General features: G+C 36.0%; 1 protein-coding gene across 1 annotated transcript; it reads left to right on the forward strand.

The window, feature by feature from the left end:
* The first annotated feature begins 21,682 nt into the window (after positions 1-21,682).
* Positions 21,683-24,368, forward strand: LOC105216134 (fork head domain transcription factor slp2). The gene has a single exon (XM_011190466.3). It carries the CDS (start codon positions 22,069-22,071, stop codon positions 23,890-23,892), a length of 1,824 nt encoding a protein of 607 aa, XP_011188768.1. The 5' UTR covers positions 21,683-22,068; the 3' UTR covers positions 23,893-24,368.
* Positions 24,369-24,645: the final 277 nt, after the last annotated feature.

The raw sequence follows: 24,645 nt of genomic DNA on the forward strand, positions 1-24,645 counted from the left end.
CGGGCGAATTTCATGATATGGATGGGATCATTACGTTATTGTCTTTTGTGACTAATTTTGGTCTTGATTCTTTCTTCAAATTCAGAAAGAGCATCATGGTGGTTTTCATATAAAGGGTGATTTTTTAAGAGCTTGATAACTTAACGCATAAAATTTGCAAAATCTCATCGGTTCTTTATTTGAAACGTTAGATTGGTTCATGACATTTACTTTTTGAAGATAATTTCATTTAAATGTTGACCGCGGCTGCGTCTTAGGTGGTCCATTCGGAAAGTCCAATTTTGGGCAACTTTTTCGAGCATTTCGGCCGGAATAGCCCGAATTTCTTCGGAAATGTTGTCTTCCAAAGCTGGAATAGTTGCTGGCTTATTTCTGTAGACTTTAGACTTGACGTAGCCCCACAAAAAATAGTCTAAAGGCGTTAAATCGCATGATCTTGGTGGCCAACTTACGGGTCCATTTCTTGAGATGAATTGTTCTCCGAAGTTTTCCCTCAAAATGGCCATAGAATCGCGAGCTGTGTGGCATGTAGCGCCATCTTGTTGAAACCACATGTCAACCAAGTTCAGTTCTTCCATTTTTGGCAACAAAAAGTTTGTTAGCATCGAACGATAGCGATCGCCATTCACCGTAACGTTGCGTCCAACAGCATCTTTGAAAAAATACGGTCCAATGATTCCACCAGCGTACAAACCACACCAAACAGTGCATTTTTCGGGATGCATGGGCAGTTCTTGAACGGCTTCTGGTTGCTCTTCACCCCAAATGCGGCAATTTTGCTTATTTACGTAGCCATTCAACCAGAAATGAGCCTCATCGCTGAACAAAATTTGTCGATAAAAAAGCGCGAAACACATTTCGAACCGAACACTGATTTTGGTAATAAAATTCAATGATTTGCAAGCGTTGCTCGTTAGTAAGTCTATTCATGATGAAATGTCAAAGCATACTGAGCATCTTTCTCTTTGACACCATGTCTGAAATCCCACGTGATCTGTCAAATACTAATGCATGAAAATCCTAACCTCAAAAAAATCACCCGTTAGTTATAGTTAGTTTGTTAGGGTCCAAGTTTTGACTGACCTCATCTCAGCGTGGTTTTTGGATAAAGTTGACAGTTATTTGAGAATTTATTTGAGGCCGCAGTGATGGTTCTGTGCCATATCGGACTCTCTTTCTCTGGACCGAAAAGTTCTAAAAGAGGAGAGGAGGTGTCTATGAAAATGAGTTATCGATTTGATTTTAAGGATATTAAAAGTTCTTCCAAATCATGGAATTATCTATGCTTCAAACATACTTTATTGAGGTTACGACAATATTTGTTCTCAGGATCGAATGAGGTGTTAGGTTCCAAAAGAGTTTAATGGAGAAATTTGGAGTTTTGGCGTAAGTAAGTTTTTGGACTATTTAGAGAATAATGTCAACTTTTTTCGAGTTATTGCATAACATTAGATCTTAAATGCTGCTAATAAGGGACCGAAAGTACAGATGTGCAATTGTGCACCCGCACTTGAGTTAAGGTTACGTATTTCAGTAGACTGTAGCCAATACGGGTCCTCAACAATGAGCAAAACGAATTTGTCAAAGGACGTATGACCCGAAGTTAACTACTATCAATATAAACATTGCATTATTATTTTTGTCCAAACTCAAGGACAACTCATTGGCATGCTTTATGTGTGCCGTTAGGCAACACTGCAATGTGATATGCGTTGACCTTGCGCATGCGCGCTTCTACACAAAAGTATATTAGCCTTGCGGGTATTTTGCGCGAAAACATTGACTTCTGACATTAGCTTGTTCCATTATTTTGCGAGTGAAATAGCAGGCTTCTTGAAATTGAATTTGTTAACATGCAAATGTCAATAGAGTTAATGGTTGTTTACAGGCGTCCACAAAGTCAAAGTCAATTTATTGAGCGAAGGACCGCGAATCTACCTCGTTGACTTGTAATCTTTTCGTCGGCCTTACGGGCTAAGCAAACACACCCTTACTGTATGTATGTATGTTTGTATGTATGTCTGTGTGTATGTATGTATGTAAGTAGTAGTGCTCGGGTAAGGTTTTTTGCAAAAGCCATCTTAATTTTCCGCGAAATTTGTAACGAAACAAAAGAAGAAGTCATAAAGAGGTGTAACACATTTTTTATGGACAGCGGATTATGCGATATTACAGTCATTTAGTTTTTGAAAATCTTCGCGGATTAGCACGTAGACTCTTTTGTAGTGTCAGGAGCTCATAAAAACGGATAGAGCGATTTATGATATTCACATATAATACTGTATATAGCTTTCGTTTCAAAAAATTTACATTAAAGAACCTTTGTAGAAATATCTACAAAAAAGAATATGGATACTTTGAATTCTTTAAATAACAATAAAGTTAGTCTCTTAACTTGAGTACAAGAGATATTTCAAAGAGTGGAAATCGTCACTATTTTTTTTTCGGAAATAAATAATTTTAATTTTCATTTAAGCTGATTTGTGTATATCAGTTATAAAAAATGAAGAAAACATAATTTTTAAGCATTGGGTTTATGACAATCAAACCCAATCTAACGACAGTTACTTTGTTATCAATATTTTCAGCATAAAACCTTAATGAATATATCGGTAAAACTATAATTGCATCCAATTTTCTGCTTCGTGGTACCTCTTCTTTCCACATCATCTACAAACAACGCTTGGTGCAAGCAATCTGATCTTGCGTTGAACTTTATCATATGAAATTGATCATGTAATGTGTTATAAGTCATACAGCCGCTAATTTATCGATTGTTCTCCATTTCCAAAAGCATATTTTCCAAAACTACCGAGTGGTTCGAAATTTAACTGACCTTCTTCCTTCGATAATATAACTGTCTTATATTGACTATGTTCACAATAAATCATTATTTTTCTAAGGGATTAAGTCCAAGTAATATTTTTGGTTAATGTTTAGTGTTCGAAAAGATAAATCTGGTTGTTCCAAGACATATTTTTCTATGAACTATTGTTTTTTGTTGGGATTAAGTCCAGATATTTCATACGGATTTACCAGGTTAAATAGATGCCTTAAAAACTTTTCGTATTTCGAAGGTTTCTCTGTTCTACTTAAGTCTATAATGTATTTAGGTTGATCTGGGAACTGCTGGAAGAGTATCTGACTGTGATCTATGGTATGGAAAGTTTCAATATCGACATATTTTAGCTGTTATGTGTTTCTTCTTTATGATAATATAAAATAATTTCTGAAACCACAATTTATCCAAATTTCTAATTCTTCCACACAAAATTATGCGTTTACATAAACACAATTAGACACAGAAAACACGCTGCTCATTCGTAAACATGACTTTGATATTCTAAACTTTGCTGATGGCTCAACACTTTAATTGAGTTTAATGAGCTTGTTGATTTCCCCTACCATAATTCCACCCACAATTTAACGAACTCTCATTGCCTTGGTTATATAATCATAACCTTGTTAGGCGTCGCAGTCGAAATTAATTACACATTTTTATGAGCAGCAAACGAGTGTGTGATGGCGTGAGCAATTAACACGCTTATAAACAAGCACTTTATACTCGTAATGCTTAGTTTTTGCTTTCGTCATGCATTATTTGGTTAAAATTTTGCGCGGAATCCCCACTCCCCTGAATAATATTTATCAAATGAGTAGTGGCACAAAGCAATGAGTTTTCATTTAAAACGAATTATTTGGGAATGTTTATATGGTTGGAGTATTTTACAGTAGCAGGAGAAATAAGTGCAGTGAATTTTTAAATATTTAGTATTGACACAGTTATCGGATTTAGTTCAAATATGCGCCGTTCCGTTCGATTATCTGTTTCGGTCTAGACGGTAAATTCATAATACCCCCTCGTAGAAGCCCCCCTCCTTATTTGTGAAGAACACGGATAGCCACTTTTCACAAGTCTCTTTTGAGTTCAACTTTACACCACCAAGGGCGTTCGCTATGGACAGAAACAGGTGGTAATCACTTGGCGCTATGTCCGTGCTATATGTGGATGCGATAAAACCTCCCATCCGAGCTCCCGTAGCTTCTGACAAGTCATCAACGAAGTGTGTGGTCTGGCGTTGTTCTGGTGGAACACTACACCTTTCCTGTTGGCCAATTCTAGGCGCTTCTGGTCGATCGCCTGCTTCAAGCGGTCCAGTTGTACGCAGTAGATGGTACAATTAAACATATGGCCATATGAGAGCAGCTCATAGTGGATGATTCCCTTGCAATCCCACCAAACACACAGTAAAACCTTCCTGGCCGTCAATGACGGCTTGGCCACCGTTTTAGACGATTCACCGGTCTTCGACCACGACCGTTTTCGTTTGATATTGTCGTATGTGATCCATTTTTCGTCGCCAGTTATCATCCGCTTCAAAAATGGGTCGAGTTCGTTCCGTTTCAGCAGCATGCCGCAGGCGTTGATTCGGTCCAGAAGGACATTCGGAACACTAAGCTTTTTTGTGTATCCAGCCTTCTGCGGATGGTTTAAAATGGCTTGGTGACTAACTCCTATCTGCTGGGCGATGTCACGAGATGCCACATGCCGGTCTAACTAACCTAATATTTTAGAAGAAATTTCAAAAGTAGGAAATCAGCTCATTTTACTTCGATTCTATATGTGTCCAGCCTAACTGAATCATAAAGAAGAATTAAATTGTTCACTATGTGCACAGCCTTACTAAATTAGAGATAAAATTGTATTAGTATAATATTTTTATTAGATTAGAGCTTGAAGTTAGTAAAATTCAAATATAATTTTGATAATTTTTTTTTTTAATATCTAAATGTACCGTTATATCATATACATACCATATATGCATATTACTAAAAGTGCTTGTTTGGCTTAGTCACGCTTGTTTTCACTTCTCAGCGCTCTATTGGCATTTTTAATTAATGAACATTAGACTAAAGTGAAAATTACAAACAGAATTTACTACAAACAGACATACATAAGTATATAGAATATGTATGTGTAAATATGTATGTTCAGTTGCACACAATTGCTTGTAATATTGTATGGCCAAAATATTTATTCCATTAATTCTAAAGCGCACAAGCAGAGTGCCAACAATTATTATGATTAAAAGCAAAAGTGATGAAAATAAAATTACAAACGCAAACAAGAAGGCGCACATATGCACATACATACATATGTATGTGTGTATATGAGAATAGTAAATGCCAGCTAGCTAGCTGTGAATTAGAAGCTCACAGAAAACCCACATAGACATCAGCGCATCTGCCGTCAGTCGTTGCGACCGCAATGATCTTTAATTAGTTTTGTTCTCCATTAATTTGGCCTGTGTTGACCCGATTTTCAATTAAGTTAATTTAGTGTGTGAGGGGGCAGTGGTGGCACGACCCCGACGCGATCGCCAAACGAAACTCAGAAGAAAATTTAATAATAAACATTTATGAATGAGCGCTATGACGCATAGCTCAACAGCAGTGGCATGTTGGATGTTCCTCTAATGTGTAGTAAGTGCAAGCATGTATGTATGTTTGTTGCATGCATGTTGTTGTGCGAACGCGCAGTTGCATTCACTGCCACTTAAACTGCAAGCGTTTATTATTATTATTACGACTATTTTGCTATGTGAGTTGTGTGTTTCTCAATTAAATTGATTTAGTTGGCGTTGCATTGTATGGCGCACAAATGCTTGTGTAAGAGCGTGTGGCATGCCACAACACTCGACTTGTTAGTGTTTTGACCATTGAAGGCCAGCCGGCGTTGGATGTTATTAAATTAACAGCGAGTTGCACATAAGTGTATAGCTAACATTTCACACCATGTCACCACCAACAACAACACTAGCAACACCAACAACCAACCGCCACAACCACCAGCATCAACCAGCTCTGTGTGGAGGGTGTCTTGGTCAGTTGCGTTAATTTTTCGACGCGCGCTCTTATATTGTATCAACATCCATTGCAATCCAATAAATCCGAATTTGGACAACGCCAACAACAATAACAACAGCAGCTGTAGCAGTCACTTTAGCTTTGATGTTAATGATGATTATTGTTGACCTCAGTCTGGACACACGCTTGTCGCTGATTGCATTATGCTTGTGCTGGTATTTTTGTTGTTGCGTTGCATTAAAGCGTGTCAGCATTAAAATCTAATAAAAATGTAATTTTTCATTAAAATTGTTGCGTTTTTCTACGAAAAAATCAGAAAAAATGTGGAGTTACATTGAAAGGGTATACAAGCGTGCTTGTTGTTGTTATTTTTCTTGTTGTTAACTGTTGGCGTTGATTCTGTAGCAAATAGTTTGGCAATTGTAAACTCATTTAGACAATTAAAGCAGTTTTTTGTCACCAAAGAAATTAGTTAATGGATATAGTTTTTTGTTATTTCACGGTATATAATCATAATCATAAGGTTCGTGTGACTTCAAAGATGTTGTGAAGCAGTCACTGAATGGAATTTCATTAAGAAACTTTCATTAATAAAAAGAGACTTTCTGAGTGCTTTTCAAGCTGATTTTTATGAACTGAAATATAATCGTGAAAAGAAGAATCAAATGGTAGAGTGTTCAATATGTTTTCAGCCACTTATTTATAGATTTTTTTTTGCTCTCATAAGTACAAACATAGTTAAGTACAGACCGATTTTGAACAGGGCTTCGAAATCAGCTAGTTTTATCTGGAATCTGTAGATATTTGAGAACTAAGTTCTATCTTCTTTTTGTGAAGAAAGAAAGATAGAAAAATCTAAATATTATCCGCTTAAAACTATACGTTTCTCCGGATATCTTAAGGTTTGATGATGCACTCTTAACAATATATATAGATTGTGATGCTCAAGTACTCGCCGCAATACCGAGTTTAGAAACACACATGAAAAGAAAAGCTCCACTCCTTGAGGGTAAACATACATACATATGTTTTTCCGCCACCGAAGATATTTATGAAGATTATACTTTTTAGAACTATGAAAAATTGATCTCCTTAATAGAATAATTTTGGTATACAATTTTTTTTCAGACGTTAGAAAAGCACAGCAGAACTTGTATGTGATTTTTAGTAGGATATATATCTGCAAATAGGTGAATCTTATATGAAATACTAAGTATTTATTTTATTATGTTTTTTGAGATTTTTAATCAATTCAAGAACTTGAAGTTGATACAAAGAACGTAGGGAGTGAGAAATCGTAGAACAAAATACTATAATTTTTCTGTGGAACGATTTATTTGCCATCTAGACGAAAATATTTATGTTCTTGAACCCATATGATGCTGAAGATATCGAAAGCACGAATTAATATCTATATATTGGCTTGAAATCACTCATCCAAGCTTCTTACAGTATTAAAAGGAATCATAAAGCAGATCTTATCTACATTTTGAAGCAATAAATGTAATCAAGTGATAAACTCTTACACTTTCTAAGGTTCTTCTATAATTTCTGCTACAGAAACAGTCTTGGTTGTCCTAAATAATACCTATATGTTGTTTTCTGAGCGCAGTCTTAGCTATTTTTTCTCTACATTTCTGATTTAAGCGGCCAAATGTCCCTCGATAGATGGCGTGCAATACTATTTATACTCAAATTGTCCTTAAATCAAGGAATCTCCTATGTGATTAAAGAAGATCAATTAATTAAACTACAAAATGTTCACAAAATATTCGCTTCTGCTGAAAGATATGATTGATTGCGAGCCATTACATGCCTCTGTGGATGAAACGGATACGTTTCTGCTCTACTGAGCTATTATATTTTCGAGATTATTCTATATTTTTTTATTACTATATTCATTGATTGAGAGGATATTCCCCTACTACTCTGTAATTCCGGAGTTTTTGATTCATATATAAAAACATTTTTTTCTTATGTGACTTCGCCTCAATACAGACCATAGTTTTGTTAGATAAAAGCGAAACACTAATAAAATGAAAAGCTGGATTGAAAATCTAAATCATACGAGCGTCAATTATGTCATATAGTACTATGGTCCCATACTGGAAATGCACATAACTAAGCCTAAATACATTACTAAGCCGTGTTTAAGCTTTTTGCGCTAACACCACCACAACTATAGATTCGAAATAGTATAAGTATGCATATATAAAGTCCATCCACTCGCACCAAATAAGCATAATTTTGGCAGAACTACCTTTGAAACATGTTAAAATATTCAAATATTCAAGGGTTTTCATTACACAACACTTCGAACACATTTCCACAAAATTTAGCGAAAGTCAAGGTGTGTACAAATATCTCCGCCAGAAGTCAACTAAACAAATACTATTTACAATTCTTTGTTCTTTTCCCTGTAACCCACCCACTTTGCTCTAGTTTAATAATAGATCCACAATGAAAGACAAAACAAACATTGTCAGAGGAGTATCGGGATTTGGCGAAATACGCGAAAGCAATCAAAATTTGCACCCATATATGTATGTGTACATTGCCTTCCGCAAAAACAGGGGTGTTAATCAAGTCAACTTTAAGTACGACTAAGCACCCGCAAAGGGCAGCAGTAAACAGTTATATCAAGGTTGCTGTTAAGGAACAAATGTGCGCGCGCATGCGCACCAATGTAAAAATCTCTACTTGCATACTTGTTGTTTTTGGTCGCTTTTGTTCACTTTTATTGACTTTTATGACCACTCGGCGGACCAAACACGTAAAATATACACCCACCATCGCGTAGGTGACCCTCAAGTGTAATATAACATGTACACTAAAATATGAAGACGTTGCTAGCAATTGACTTGTGAGTGCTGTTTCCACCACCTCAACAAAATTTTATTGCTTGCAATACGCGGAAAATTCGCGAAATGCCAGCATTTAACCTTGAATTGAACCCTTTGCGAAAATCCGCTGCAATTGCATGTAGAAAGCGATTGCTAGCGGCTCAGTGTAGAGATTAACTCAGCTACATACACTAATACATAAGCGTAAGAAACTCTCTTACATACATGCATACCTATACATATGTGCAGGTTAATCCAAAACGGTAGAGATTCTTGCAGCTGTGTCTTATGATACGGGAATATTTCAGGAATTCATATATGTCTCTAAATGTATATACGATACATATTTATGTTTGTATATATATAGAAGTCGCGAATGTGTGGCGAATTGCCGCGTGAATTTTCTTTCAACGCGTCGCGCATACGAAAGGGGTAAACACGTGAAGAGATGATAGGCGTAGCTACATACGCTTCAAAGACACTCATTTAGTATTTTGTTCTAAACGCTATGTTTACACGTATTTAACGCTACAAGCGTAACAATCCCGTTTAACGAAAACCCTTTAACTGTTAACCCTTTCACCAATAGCTCAAGCCAAACCAAGCCAAGAGTAGAGCCAAGCCAGACAAGCCGATTCGAAGCAGACAAGCCAAACAGAGACAAGCTAAATCTGTCGTGGAATTTCTGTTTCCTCGTAATTTTCGTTGTATTGCTTGTTAGTCGTGTTAACCCTTTGCTGCCGAGTGCTTGAACATGTCGCACGAAACAAAGGCTTGTTCATATTTACGCCTACGCCTTGGCCACTCCCCTTCAAATTCCGTGTTAGCTGTACTGTTCGTTTGAATAGCTTTAGTTTACTAGTCAGTATGTGCGGTATTCCCTTAGTTTCGTTACTGTTTTGGCCAACACTATGGAAATCCAACCGCAGGATTAGCATGTTTGCACTAACTCCGCCAAAACACGAATTGTCTCCTAGTGGTGCTCAAATATGTCCCCGTTTAGCTACGCTAAAAGCATATTTAAACGTATTGCCATGCTGCGATTTCCATAATCGTCCAAGTAGCACAAATTTGGGCTTAAAATTGCGCACAGTGATGGCAAAAATATTTGGAATTCTTGAATTTCATTCTAAATATTGCTTAAACTGGGAAAAAGTTGTACTTTGGGGATATGGAGTGAGCTCTGCTCAGTGCTTATTCGGAATGACTCTACTTCATACAAATATATGTACATATTTCTTATAAATTCCTGTCCTTAAGCCTAGCTTAAATCTTAGATGTCTACTGCTGAAAGTTAAGAGTGTTTTAAAATCTAAATCTGTAGAAGCTTAAACTAGAGCACTGAAGAAACCCAAGTAGCTACATACATATATAGTTCACTCATTGTAATTAAAGTCATTTCATTTGGAGATTAGTTCTCCATGACTATATTAAACCTATATATTCATGAATCCATGTATATTACCTTGGAACTTGGACCTAAAATTTTTGATTTTTGCTATTTTTGTCCTTTATTATCTTAACGTCCCGAGAAATCACCTTAATAAAAATTATTACAATTTTAATTCGATTCAGATTAGAATTTAAGCGTTAACTTTCTAGTTTTTGTCACGCTTCTAACATATTCGGAAGACATCAATTAGGAGATAATAGATAGGTCGCATTATCGGATTTTCTACAGACCTACGATTGATTTAATCCTAACCTCTGGATTCACGTGATTTAGAATATAGATATAAGCAAAACAACGCTAATGAGAGCTGAATATATAGGCACTCTGATTTCACCACAAAAATTCATTATTCGAGCTTTCTGTTTAACATAAGAGATATGATTTCAGAAATAGTTCAGTCTAGATAAATGGATCCATACTCCCATTTGCAAAGATTCAGAACTAAGCTTCGAAAACGAGTTTATCGGATCTGCAAACTATAAAATCAAAAGATTCAAGTATATTTTCCAAAACAATTGATGAAGAAACTCACTGGTATATACTCATAGTATTACCGAATACTTATTCGTTTCCATGACAGTCACACAGAACAAGACGAGACAAAAACGTATGATCGCTTGGTTTGGGCTAAAGCTTTTGTGTCTTATTAGTCAAGGACGGAACGTTCCGAGTAAGGACTTTAAACTCAGCAGTATTCTTAAAAAATATATGGGCACGTTTTTCGCATCTACAACAACAACTACTGATTGCATACAACGCAGAGCTTGATCGAATATCCTTGTGGTAGAAATACTGCTGGTTAGGTTAGCTTAAGGAACTTGAAATATTATTAGAAGACCTCAGTCGATATTAGACGTTATCGATTAAAAAGTACGGTAGGGAACATTCCTTTCTCCTCTAAGATTCATATATTAAACTCTTATGCAAGTTTACCCAACTTCCTTAAATACCTTCAGTTTGACATAGCTTAGTTATACTTTCTTCGAGAGGTGAGAGATATCTCGAAATTTGAGATTTCAGAACATACGATTAGATTTGCAAAAGAAACGGATTTAAAGTAGTATCCAGATATCATTAGATGTTCCAAATTGAAATATAATCATAAACGTTCCGCTCGTTCTACTTTGGAATCAAGTGACCAGCACATACATATACTAAGAAAAATCAGCTCTTGATTAACTTCTCATATTTTTCAAACGCCATTTTGTCTTACTAACATACATCCGTATGCAAATAAGAGCACCTTTAGACCTACATAAATGCTGATAAATATTTTCTCAATGAACGCCAGCAAATCCTTTTGCTTTTGCATCCTTAATCCTTTCACTCTTTGTTTACATATGTTTACACTGTTACACACTGCCGCACAGTAGCCAATTTCCACAAATTGGCCTTACCTACAACGCTGACGACAAAGCAAGCGAGACCTACATACGAGCCTAACACCGACCGGAAGGCATTGCAAATACGCCGACATTCTTAACGCGCTCAACTTAACAAATGCCAAATGGCAAATAGCATTTTAAAGTAGTCGAAACAATTGAGCAAATATGAATATGAATACGCCCGCGGCTCATTGTAACAACAAAAGACGAGCGAGCGAGGGAGCTAAGATGCTAGCCAGCAGTTGGTATATACTTGTAACTGTGTGTAGGTGTGTGTCTTAAGTAGATAGTGTTTGCAAATTGCCGGCAAGGACATGTACAAAAGGCGAAAGGATTAAAGGTATGCAGCAAATACGGAGCTAACAGCAGCACTAACAACAACAACAGCGTATGCTGAAGCGGAGATCAATACAGCGGCAGAGGCTGTGCGCGAAGGCAGGGGCAGTGACAGCTAATAAAATCAATATGCATGCATATCTATATGCTTGGAAGATGATCTCCTTTAAAGGCTAACAAAAGCAGCAACAACAACAACATGCGCTTGGCGATTATAAAGGCAAAAGACAAAAGCGGAACTTCTAATCGCCGCCGCCGAATGGATATGCGTAAATATTTGCATGACAATGTGTACACACGGCAGCTATAACTGTAAACTATTTGCAAAAATATTATAACAGCAACAACAACAACAATACAAACAACTGATACGCATTAAGGCATAACAGCGCAAATTTAACCCTTGTGAGGCTGCGAGTCTAGTCAGCGCGAGGCTGTCATGAAAGGGAACGGGTTAAATTTGCCGGAACAACTGCGATTTGTGAATTTTGTACGCTGCTTTGACGCAAATACCCATGATTCTACATAAATATGTATGTATGAAAGTGTCTTAATTCTCGTCTTAGTGGGGGGCGTTGCATGCCGTTGAGCCAGCGAAAGAGTTAAATTAAAGGGTTAAGAAGCGCAAGTGTAGGTTGGCGTTGCGAATAAAGTTGTAATCCCGTGTACCGTTGTTCCAGTTGCATTCGCGTATAAGAGCAATCGATTCGCTGCTGTTGCCTTTTGTGCGCCTAAGAAGCGCTAACATACTTTCACACATACATACATCTCCACAACGTATGTTGTTGTGCATGTGCTTTTGTTGGTAATTGGCCAAATTTCAGCGAAAACACGCTGTCACAGCGGCATTTACTCACTTCCGCTGGTCAACGCTGTTTGTTGAAAGGAGTTATAACTATTGTTGTTTCTGTTGTTGTTGTTGTTAGCAATTTGATTTCTCTTTTCACGTCGTCTAGTTACAATTTTCATCATAAATTGGTACTACCCGCTGGTTTTGCTATTGTTTCTATACATTTTGTTGCCAAGTTGTCTTAAACATAGCACAATATCACACTTGCCACCACCTTTCCAACATTTTAATGGTTGCAACTCATAAATATAAATACATACATATTTTATTGAGCTAGAGTAGCGAAATATATTTATATCGAAATAGATGAAGGTTTTACTTATCAATCACTCAATCCTGATGGTAATAAGAAAGTATTATGGGTGGGTCGAACTGCTAGAGAAAGTAGTTTTCCATGTATGAAATTTGGTGGAGTTCAATAGGTTTTAATTCCATGAACTGATACTTGAGAGCTGTCACAACATTGCCTTAAATCAATTAAAAATAATCCATATGCATTCATTTGGTATGTCCACCTACAATCAAGATGGCTGGTTGGTGTAACATACATACATTTAGATCCAATAACTTGAATTAGCCAATATATATACAGTTGAACTTACATAACTCGAACTTCTATAACTCGAAGTTCTGCATTACTCGAACTCTTGAATTGGCAATAGAAGTCAAATTTCATACAAGTTACCTTCCATAACTCGGAAGTCTATGTATTATTGTGATTCGAGACTAGTAGGTATACATTAATGTACAGTAAATAATATGAAATGAATATAAATAATATGATAATGAAAACAATTCTAACGTCCGTTTTTAATCCTTCGAATAGTTGGAACAAGTCTAAGACACTCGGTTCTTCAAGTTTTGAGCAGAAAAAAGTGTCTGATACTTAAAATGTTGTTTTTATTTTATGACTGTAGGGTAAACAAGGTTTTTCATGACTTGAATGCGTAATTTATGTTCCACAGTTTTCCATTGAAGTCCATTAAAACTTAGTGAAAAACAAGATCGCTATGCATAAATAATGTTAAATAAAATTTTTCATGGGATTTTCAATAATTTATTGAATAAAATTGTTGACACTTTTTGAATTATTCTTAAAACCATATAAAAGAAGAAAAAACAACAACGAAATATTACATACAGTGGTCAAGCCAGACACTAGAACACAAAAAATCGATCCTTATCATATAAGAAACCCCACATAATGGGTTCTGAAATTAATTGTTCCTTAAAAAGACCGAGTCCGATCATGCAGGAAGGCCCTGATAAAGAGGTTTAGTTCAATGAAAACGAAGTAATGTGTATTTTTTATTAATAATGGGTATTCCAGTGGTCAAAATATGTTCAGATCTGAGAAAATTATTTTTATTTTATTACAGACAAAATTACTTTCCATTGATCTACAACTTTCAGGGTTTTATAGTTTTGCATTGATGATTTGCCTTACTATTTTCAATAGACAGTTATGATTTCTTCTACTGTTCCGTGTATATAAATTGTTTTACTTTATTTCTTTAGTAAGTACAAAAGTAAAAAAACTATGTTGGAGAGGACTTGAAGAAATCAATCTCAGTAATTAGGATGACTTCCTTCGTTGCATCTTGCCTCTTGCTCGATCGTCATTCGCTTTTTCTATATATTCTTCTATAATTTTTTAGAAAAGATTAAAATTCGGAAAATATTTTATAATTTGTTTTCTTGCTTGTTGGTAAAGGTTCACATTTATTGATTCACTCATAGGCCAGACTTTAATATTAATTTAATAATATTATTTTTCTATACCACTTACAACAATTTATTTTTCATTTACGCAAAATATATTTTTTTAACTAGAGTCTTCTATTAGGATTGAAACTATTTGTAGCTAACGATATACATATACCTGCATGTATGTATGTAAAAATATTAATATATATACATATGTTTACACATATATAAAGAGATATTTCCTTCTCTAGTTAAAAAATAATTCCCCGCTAGTTTTATTAACCTCACATTTCGCATAATATCTCACTTCCCCAGCTATTAAATTTACAACGTGTGAATAGAAATTAATTAAAAAGCACTCAATAAGCCAATAATACTTGTATACAAATGTTTTCCGGTAATTTGCAATAAATAAGTATCTTCCGAAGAACATTTATTTTATTACTTTCGCACCTGCAAATTAATGCCGCTTTCATACAAAACAAGTATGAGAATGCAAAGTATGCAATTACAATTATTACACAGCGCTAAATCAATGTCCAATAAAAATGGCAACACCAAACGGTTAAACCAATTTCCATTTTTAATTTGTATTAGCATAAAAAGAAACACACAAACACACACACACACTCATACAACAGCAACTGTGCCATTTTGTGACGCTGCGCCGCCAAGTCTCCACACACGCATAACAAAGTAACTCCAACAAAAACACAACGCCACAGCTGGCGAGCCGTTGTATGCGTGCTTGGTGTTTTTGTTTTGGCTCACTCAGCTCGCTCGCACCTCGCGTATCCAATTAAATATTTGCGTCGCTCACGTAATCCCACCCAACAACATGGCGGCACATGGAGGGGACGACCGCCACATTCGTTCGTGCAATGGATACACGCTGTGGTTGGCCACGCAGGTAAATGCGTAAATTGTGTTGTGGCAATAACAACAACAACAAGCACATGTATGACAATCAATTGTAAAATTTTTGTGGAAAAAAGTGCGTATGTTTGTGTGCGTGTAGTCAAACAAAAGCGGAAAATAGAAAACATCTGCATGAAATGTGTGTTGTTCTTGCTTTTGTGGTTTTATTATAACGCTGATAGTTGCTGATGTTTCTTTATTATTTCTTCACAATTTTTTTCCATCTTCAAATGCAATCTAGTTTATAATTCAATTGTGTATGTTTCATAAATGCTTTGCAGTGCAAGCGGCGCACGAGCGTAAATCAAAAGCAGCGTTTGGCAATCGCTTTTGTGGCAAGAGTGCATGTAGCAGCTGCTCAACACTAATGCTAGACGCTGGGCATTCGTTGACAGCCGCAACACACCCACCGACAGGACAAAAGAAAAAACTACAGAGTTGCATAAAGATATGTAACAATAAAAATGCAACGTGCCAACGCTTTGTGCTCGGTTGTGTGGCAAGCAATAATTAATCGTTAAATCATCTAGTGTGTAACTGTTCAAAGTGCAATAAAAAAATTAATGCAGCGCAGCTTTCTGTGGAAATTGCAACAAAATGGCCAACAAGCGTTAATGTTACATATGTACATACATACATCATATATATGTATATATTTATATACTTAATTGTACGGCCTTAAAACGAGCTCATGGGAATTTAGTTTGCAATAATAACACTTCAATTAAGTTGCGCAGCTTTTTCTGTAAATATTTATTTTTAATTAATTTTTATTAATTATTATTACTTTTTGCACATGTTTATATCTATGTATATAAATATCTGTACATATGTATGTTTATAGAAAATATATAAATTTATATACCTTTCAACCTATCCCAATTAAAAGCTTTTATTACTACGATTTCCGCTTTGCAAGTGGGTCATAGTTAAATAAAATAATTATTTTATTTCAATATTGTTAACTTTTTTATTTTAAAATGTTATTTTTTATTAATAAAACGAGAAGTAAACAATTTTTTTAGCAAATTAAAAAAAATTATCTTATTTCTTATTAAAAAGTATTAAATTTTTAAATTGATCTCAAAAAATATTGCAACTAAATGCCTTTATAAAAAAATAATAATAAAAGCGTAATAACTATTATGTTTCTAAACTATTATTTGCTATGTTTATCCTTAATATCTGTAAAGCATTGTAATTTATATTTAAATATTATTATATTATAATTATATTTCTAATATACAAATATAAATATGTATTATATTTATTAATTTATATGCAGGATATATATTTTTTCAATAAAAAATGTTATTATTTGTACAAATTGTTATTGTTAAATTAACATATTTCTATAAACATTTTCTCTTCTAGGTTACAAAGTTGATACCAGTTAATATTAATAGAAGGTAAGTGCAAGTAAAAATTATTATTTTTAAATGAAAGCAATTTAAAATGCCAGATATAAAAATGTTATAATATTAGTATCTATAAAAAATATTCCGTATTTTATAGTAATTTATGTTATATTTCTTTGATTTTTGTATATGTTATTTTTTATATATACTATAGATACCTACAAAATGAAATAACACACAATAAGTTTCTACAAAATTTGTATATATGTACAAAATTATATAAGAATGAGCTGTAACTTTATACATTTATTCTTAAAATAATTTGTGATCGTCTTTAATGCAGCATGCTCGTTCTGCAGGTTCTATTTTTGTACCTTATGAATATTTCATTTAAATACTGAGATGAGAAATATTATAAAAACTTCTTTCTTTCTTTATTTCATAATAAAAATGGTTTTTATCTAAGAGATTTTTGATCAAAATCATCAATCAAAAACTGTCTCAGTAATAATTAACTTAAAACAAACAGGAAATTTTGGAAAGTTTGCACACAGTCTCCAATTGTGCAATATAATTTCTCAGTGCTCGGATTTAGTTCAAATATGCGCCGTTTCATTCGATAATTGTTTCTTTTCATAATACCCTCTCATAGAAGCCCCCCTCTTTATTTGGAAAGAAGTCGGATATACACTTTTCACAATCCTCTTTTGAGTTCAACTTTACACCACCAAGGGCGTTCGCCATGGACAGGAACAGGTGGTAATTACTTGGTTTCCTTCCATCCGAGCTCCAGTAGCTTCTGACGAGTCTTCAACGAAGTGTGTGATCTGACGTTGTCCTGATGGAACGCTAAACCCTTCCTGTTGGCCAATTTTGGACTCATCTGGTCGATCGCCTGCTTCAAGCAGTCCAGTTGTTTGCAGTAGATGGTAGAATTAAGCGTCTGGCCATATGGGAGCAGCTCATAGTGGATGATTCCCTTCCAATCTCTCCAAACACACAGAAAAACCTTCCTGGTGTCGTTTGCACCTGCTCTGAATTGTCAAAACCATTCCTCCGCAGTTCGAAGTGATAGAGTACCATTCTCCAATCATTAATCTCACGGAACGTTTCTCTAGCGGATTTGCCTTTAATGAAAGAAAACTTTAAAATAGCGCGAATTTCGGCGTTTCGGCAGAAGAAAGAAGGGAGCCAACCAAATATATCTTTTATGGACTTCTACAGATCCCCGTTGCGGCGATAAACTTATTATTTGAATCTAACTATAGCTAAAGCCACCGTGATCCTCCAATTTCTATAGTTCCTCTCCTCAGATGTTGCACTAAGAGTATCAAATCTTATTGCCCCATGTTTCTTAAACGTGAAATATATTTTTTTACTGTTGCAGCTTTGTTTGTTGCCAAAATCTCACAATCTCTAAATAATATTTTAAAACTCCAGATTTGTGGCTCCAAATATTCAATATTGCTACAAAACTAGTTCCCGCTATTTTATTTGAGAAACAATCTCCGTCTTCCTGAATTAACCGAGCGAGATGAAACAATTTATTGAGTTACATATAGTGATTTATTGAAATAAAACAATTTTCTGCCATTTTCTAAAATATCATTCTCTGTCTTATTTAGAATTTTCCTCATTTCCATCTTTTTTTAATACTGGTCATTTAATACTAAACCGCTTTTTATTTTATTATAAAAATTATAACCATAAACATTTAATATAAAATTAATATGTTCTATAAATATTTGTATTATTTTAATAATCGTGTTCATAAAAAACATGTATATGTATGTATACATAAAAGCATTCAAACTATTTTGATTGTCATGTTATTAAATATTTGTCAAATATTGATTTAATTAAACGACAACAACAACTATAAATGGATATACAAACATACATATGTACTTACATACATCTATACGTATACCACACTCACATCACCCTCACTGGCAATAATTTGTATATGCACACGCGTACACCTACGTCAACAACAACAACACATTTAGCGATTCCCCCAATCAGGCAGCGAGACAGCCGTAGCCGCCGCACCACCAACAACAACAAGCCAGCGCAAAGCTCAGCCACAAGCGTTCACATCTTATCGGCGACTGTTTCGCCACAAACACCACCATCAACAGCACCCATTTATATGTGTGTGTGTATGAATGGCAACAACAACAAAACAAAATTGTGAACAGCAACGCCAACGCCTCCTTGTCGGCACAGTGTTTTCAGAAAGCGGATCCGTGAGTTTGCAAATAACACTACAAATTATGGTGCAATGTGCAAAAACATTTACACGCCGTGCACAACGAAAAACAATAACAAAGTGGGAATAAGAGCATCGGCAGCAGTGTTTCGAGTGTTGCAACAATGGCAAAAGCAGTCACGTACATTTGTATGTATGTGTGTGTGTGTGGCATAATAATAAGACTACCAATAAAAGCTGCAGTGTCATAATAACAACAACAACAAATGCAATAAGCATTTGAAAAATAAAAAACAACAATTGGAGCTCCAGCATGAGAAAAGTGTGAAAAACTTAACAGCTAGCCATGCAGCCAGCTTGAGCGTGAGAGTGAGAGAGATAGGGATATGAATTATAAGCGAAAGAGGGCGTTGAATTGAGTGTAACGCTTTGTTGGCACACAAATATAGCAAAGCGACGTTTGCTGTTGGTGTGCTGCTATTGGAGGGGTAATGGGGGGAATCGGTGTGTGTGTATATGTTTATGTATGAAGATTTTTGTAGAGCATGCAGCAATGCGCAAAAAGCACAACAAATAAAAACAATGCAGTTGCAGGCATATATGAGTGTGTTTATATGTGGTAAACACAAAAGAATGCTTAAACAATAAATTAAAAAAGCGTCAGTTACAGTCGGTGCATGAAGTATGAGAAAAGCTCTTTATTTAATACAAATTGTATATGAAAATATAATAAATATGAATTTTTATAAAAATTCACTGACAAAGGAAGCATTATAATATTATTGCTAATTAGAATTCATACAAAAAATTAAATATTTTAAATTTGTCTAGAATTTATTAAGATAAGTTCCTGTTTCTTTTACCATCCAAAAAATATAGACAAACAACTTCGGAAAACTCACCAAAGGCTTTCATAGCTTAGAAAAAAAAATAAAAAAAATATTAATTCCACGTTCACGTCCATTGTTTGTCATTTACGTGATCACGAAGTCGTAATTAAGCATATAATAACACTGTGTAATGGGTTTGATACCTCTTCTCGCTGAAAGGTTGAAATAGGCGGAAATTATTGAAGCGGTTGCAGCAGGAGGCACGAAAAATATTAAGATATATATGCAAATCAAGAAATTGTTCTCTCGATAGTCAGGTCTATATAGCCGAAATTTATTAAGATTTTTTTTCGACCAAAGATTGTCAATTCGACAGCGTTTCTCAGATTTTTTTTTTTTGGAATATTTTCAGTCGCATCAACAACAACGAAATGGTATCACTGAGCAGTTACAGTAACCGTTCTCCTCCTAAACTACTTTAAATATTAGAATAGTCAGATATCAGATAATGCTTTAGTAAGGAAGTTGTTGCATGATTAAAATACAAGAAACGATAAACTTCTTAGGAGAAATGATGCCTTTTAGAATAATTTTAGGCAGATATATGACTGTAGGTTAATAAGCAGTTAATTGGAACCAAAAATTTGCGATTCTCCTGGTAGTTTCTTTCAAAATCGGAAAAAGTCAGTTGGAATCACTATGCCCGTAACTGTTATATTGAAATACCTACAGACAATATAGGCAATAACAACAATATTTACATCTTATAATTAACCTCTAACATTTTCAACACAATAAGACATTTTTCATAAGATGGGGAAGCTCGTAGCCAAGTTCTTTGCTTATGTCATCAGGTTTACTATATGCAAACAATTTTTAATGATTCTAAAATGAGTGTTGATACTCCTTGAAAAAAAAAAATCAAAAAATCGTTGAATGCAAACCCTATTATTATTGTTTCCTAATTGAAAAATAATGTTTAAATTAATGATTAAAACAAATTTTATACAGTTTTCTTGTGTCAATATTTAACTTTATTAAAAACATTAATTTTTACTTGTTTCTGAAGCCTCAGAGTGTAATCATTGATTTTCGAACTAATCACCCTTCAAGGCACATTATCTTCTCCTAAAAAGTATTTTTAGCACGCTTTAAAAAGCATTAAAAAACGTGATTTTTGAACGCCAATTTTAAAAAAAGTGTGAATTTTGTAGGAAAAATGATAAAAATTCCGAAGTACCAATTTGTACCTTTACTTTTAATAAACAGTGTGCATACAAAAAAAAATCACAATCAGAAAAGTGCCGTCGTTGAACACAACAGAGTGCCACGTCAATTGCAATTAGCGCAAACAGCACTAACACTTCCAATAGCAATAACAACAGCAACTACAAAAATGACACGGAGAAGAAAAAGAGCAAGAATAACGGCAAAGCAAATGCGCTCCCAAGAGAGTAACGTAACACAAGCAGATGGAACAACGCCATTGGTCACTTTTACAATAGGGATAAACGGCATATAAGAAAACAACAACAATGCGCGCGTTCCACAAATCTTATTGGCTACAGCCGATAGGAATGCAATGGTGTTAGTGAGTAATGTGTGATAGTATGGGTGATACAGAGGGTTGGTTGCGCTGAGCTACATTCAAATTGGCAATGGTGGTGATGATTGTTGTTGTTGTAGTAGTGGTGGCAGTTACGCTGGACGCGTATTATCACATGCTAGCACTACTGACTAGGCGGTGCGCATACAGCCATTGAGTCATGTGGTCGAACCGGTCGCACAGAACTCTCCAATACGCAATGCATATGAGAGTGTGTGTGTTTTAAATGCACCAATACATGCACATCGATGAAATGAATTTGTATGAATGAAAACGGGTTTGCCTTAATGCTGCCAGCTAAGTCGGAGAGGTGTCAATTTTAGTCTACAATAAACGACGAGACGTGTTAGATGTGTTGCTGGCGCGGTTTCGTGGAAAACGTGTGAGAATATTGTGTAAGAAGACGACTGTGAAGAAAACAAAAAATGTTTTTACGCAATTTGAAGAAATTAAAAAATATAATTATATATTAACAAGAGAATATTGCGAAGTGTGACTTGTTGAAAAAATTATATAAAATAGTGAAAAATTAAAAGATATTATAAACGACTTTTTATCGTTACAAGCATTGAATACGAACACCAGCAAGTGTTAGTTCGCGTCTGAGTTTTTATAAACATTATTGTGTTGCGCAAATAAAAATTTTGTCCAAAAAATAAATATTTAACAAAAAAAAAGGTATAAGACACTCCAATTGATTTAATGAAAATGGTAAAAGTTGCCGGCTTGCCACCGACGAATGCGATCAGTGATCATCAAGCACTCGCCTTAAGCTACAGCCAACACTTACAGCAACAACACCAACAGCAGAGTCAAAGCCAGCAGCCGCTAAAACAGCAAGATACCGTTAACCAACAGCAACAAACGCCTCCATCGATTAGCGCCCAAACTGCTTACACGCTGGCCGAATCCGCATTGCAACACTCGCTGCTCTATAAGATGGCGCGCACACCGCATCTCAAATCGAGCTTCTCGATCAATTCGATCTTGCCCGAAACGCTAGAGGATCACCAACAACAACAGCAGCCGCAGCAACATTCACCACAACACCACCCACTACATCAGCTGCAGCAACATCCAGCGCTACAACAACATTACCCACTGTTGCATGGACAACAGCAACAACAGTATCCACCGCCACACGATATCGATAAATATCGACGCATGCCACAGCATAGCTTTCACCCCTGCCACTCACCACTCGGTTCGGAGGAGCACGATGCGTCCGATGTGGAGTCTGATCTTGATGTGACCAGCATGTCTCCACCACCACTGACGGAGGGCAGTGAAGTGAGTGCGCACAGCGCGGAGAATGGCAAACGGAAATACCGACGTAATGGACGTGGTGGCACTGGTGGACATGCCGATGAAAGTGCCGACAGCGAGCTGGATGGCGCGGAAGAGGATGTAGATGCTGAGCTCGATGGTGGCGTAGATGAGGAATGTGAAGAGGAGGATGTTGACTGTGATGCGGAGGGTGATGGTGAAAGTCATGCCGATGGTGAGGGTGGTGATGGCGAGAAATCTGCGGATGGCAAACCTGCAAGCGATAAGAAGGGTAATGAGAAGCCACCATACTCCTACAATGCGCTCATCATGATGGCCATACGACAGAGTTCGGAAAAGCGCCTAACGCTGAATGGCATCTATGAGTATATTATGACAAATTTCCCCTACTACCGTGACAATAAGCAGGGCTGGCAGAACTCGATACGCCACAATCTCAGCTTGAATAAATGTTTTGTGAAGGTGCCACGGCACTACGACGATCCCGGTAAGGGTAATTACTGGATGTTAGACCCGTCGGCAGAAGATGTTTTCATTGGCGGTTCGACAGGCAAACTGCGGCGTCGCACAACGGCCGCTTCACGTTCCCGACTCGCCGCCTTCAAACGATCTCTCATCGGCCCCATGTTCCCAGGATTGGGTTACACGCAATTCGGACAGTTTTTGTATCCTCAACAAGCCGCCGCTAGTGCGGCTGCGCCCAGTTTACTCGCCAGCATGTATGGCCGTTACAATACGTTTATGCCAAAAAATCCCGTTGCTGCCGCAGCCGCCGCCGCAAGCTTACCAATGTCGATGCAATTCGGTGGTGGACCCACCTCACCCGCCTCCGTAATGGCCAACTACAGCAGCGGCATGGAACGTCTGTTGGGCTCCATGCCACATCAGGGACATCCTGCAGCAGCCGCTGCGGCTACCAGTGAACTGTACCAGCGTCTACAATATCAGCAACTGTTGCAACAACATGCTGCCGCCGCCGCCATCGCTGCACATCAACGTCATCAGCAACATTTGGCAGCTGGTGGTCCAGCGCCGCCATCGTCTTTACATCCCCAGCATATGCAACATTTAGCGGTGTCTCCACATCAACAACAATTGCAAATCGGTGCACATCCTGCCTCGCCCGGTCAACCATTATCGCCGTCGGCTATCGCGTTGGGTGCGCCACCGGCAACCGGCACAGCGGCCTTGTCGCCCATACTCAAGCCGGTGACGGTGGTGGCGCGCAGCGACAGCTGAGTGGACGCACCTTACGCGGCAACCGAGGAGGCTGTATGTATATAGTTATAGTGTATAACGGTATATATGTATCATATATAGTTGATAAAAGCTGTTAGTTAATTAAATCTAAGTAAATTTGTAAACTACGCTTATGACTTGTTGGTAGCAGCGCATCGCGTTGTGCTCGCTTTGCAAAGGCTTTGATTGTAAACTTAGCAAATTCAAATTGGTATTAATAATATATGGGCGCCAGTAATTGCCTACCGAAATCTGCTAGTAATTGAAGAATATGAAAAAAGAATTAATTAAAAAATTAAAATAAATAAAAACTGAAAATTTCAAAAATAAAAAAAAAAATAAATTTAGCATAAAATTACGTGGAAATTGCTGAAAGCAATTATCGCATTGCTTTTGCATATTTACATTGACGCGATTTATGTTTGAGTATGTATGTGTATGTATTAAAAAATATATAATAAATAAAAAAATGTTAGCTAGTAAAACGAAATTTAAAAAATCAAAAAAAAAAAAAAATACGATTACAAAAAATAAAAATTATTTATTTATTAAAATTATAAACAAAAGTATTTTTTATTCGATTTGTAAGGCATTTTATAGATTTTGCTTAACACATATGATATTTTACGGAGGGTAATGAAGTCTTATCGATTGGTAATCAATATATTTTTTAGACCAATGCAACTAAAATAACTTAAAAACATCTTTCCATCCCACTGTGAAGAATATTTGATTTAATTATTAGTTTTTGTG

The sequence above is a fragment of the Zeugodacus cucurbitae genome, chromosome 3, assembly GCF_028554725.1.
Source record: "Zeugodacus cucurbitae isolate PBARC_wt_2022May chromosome 3, idZeuCucr1.2, whole genome shotgun sequence".
Lineage (NCBI taxonomy): Eukaryota > Metazoa > Arthropoda > Insecta > Diptera > Tephritidae > Zeugodacus > Zeugodacus cucurbitae.

Bases quoted from the DNA above. Each gene is read 5' to 3' on its own strand.
- LOC105216134 (XM_011190466.3), top strand. From the start codon at position 22,069: ATGAAAATGGTAAAAGTTGCCGGCTTGCCACCGACGAATGCGATCAGT.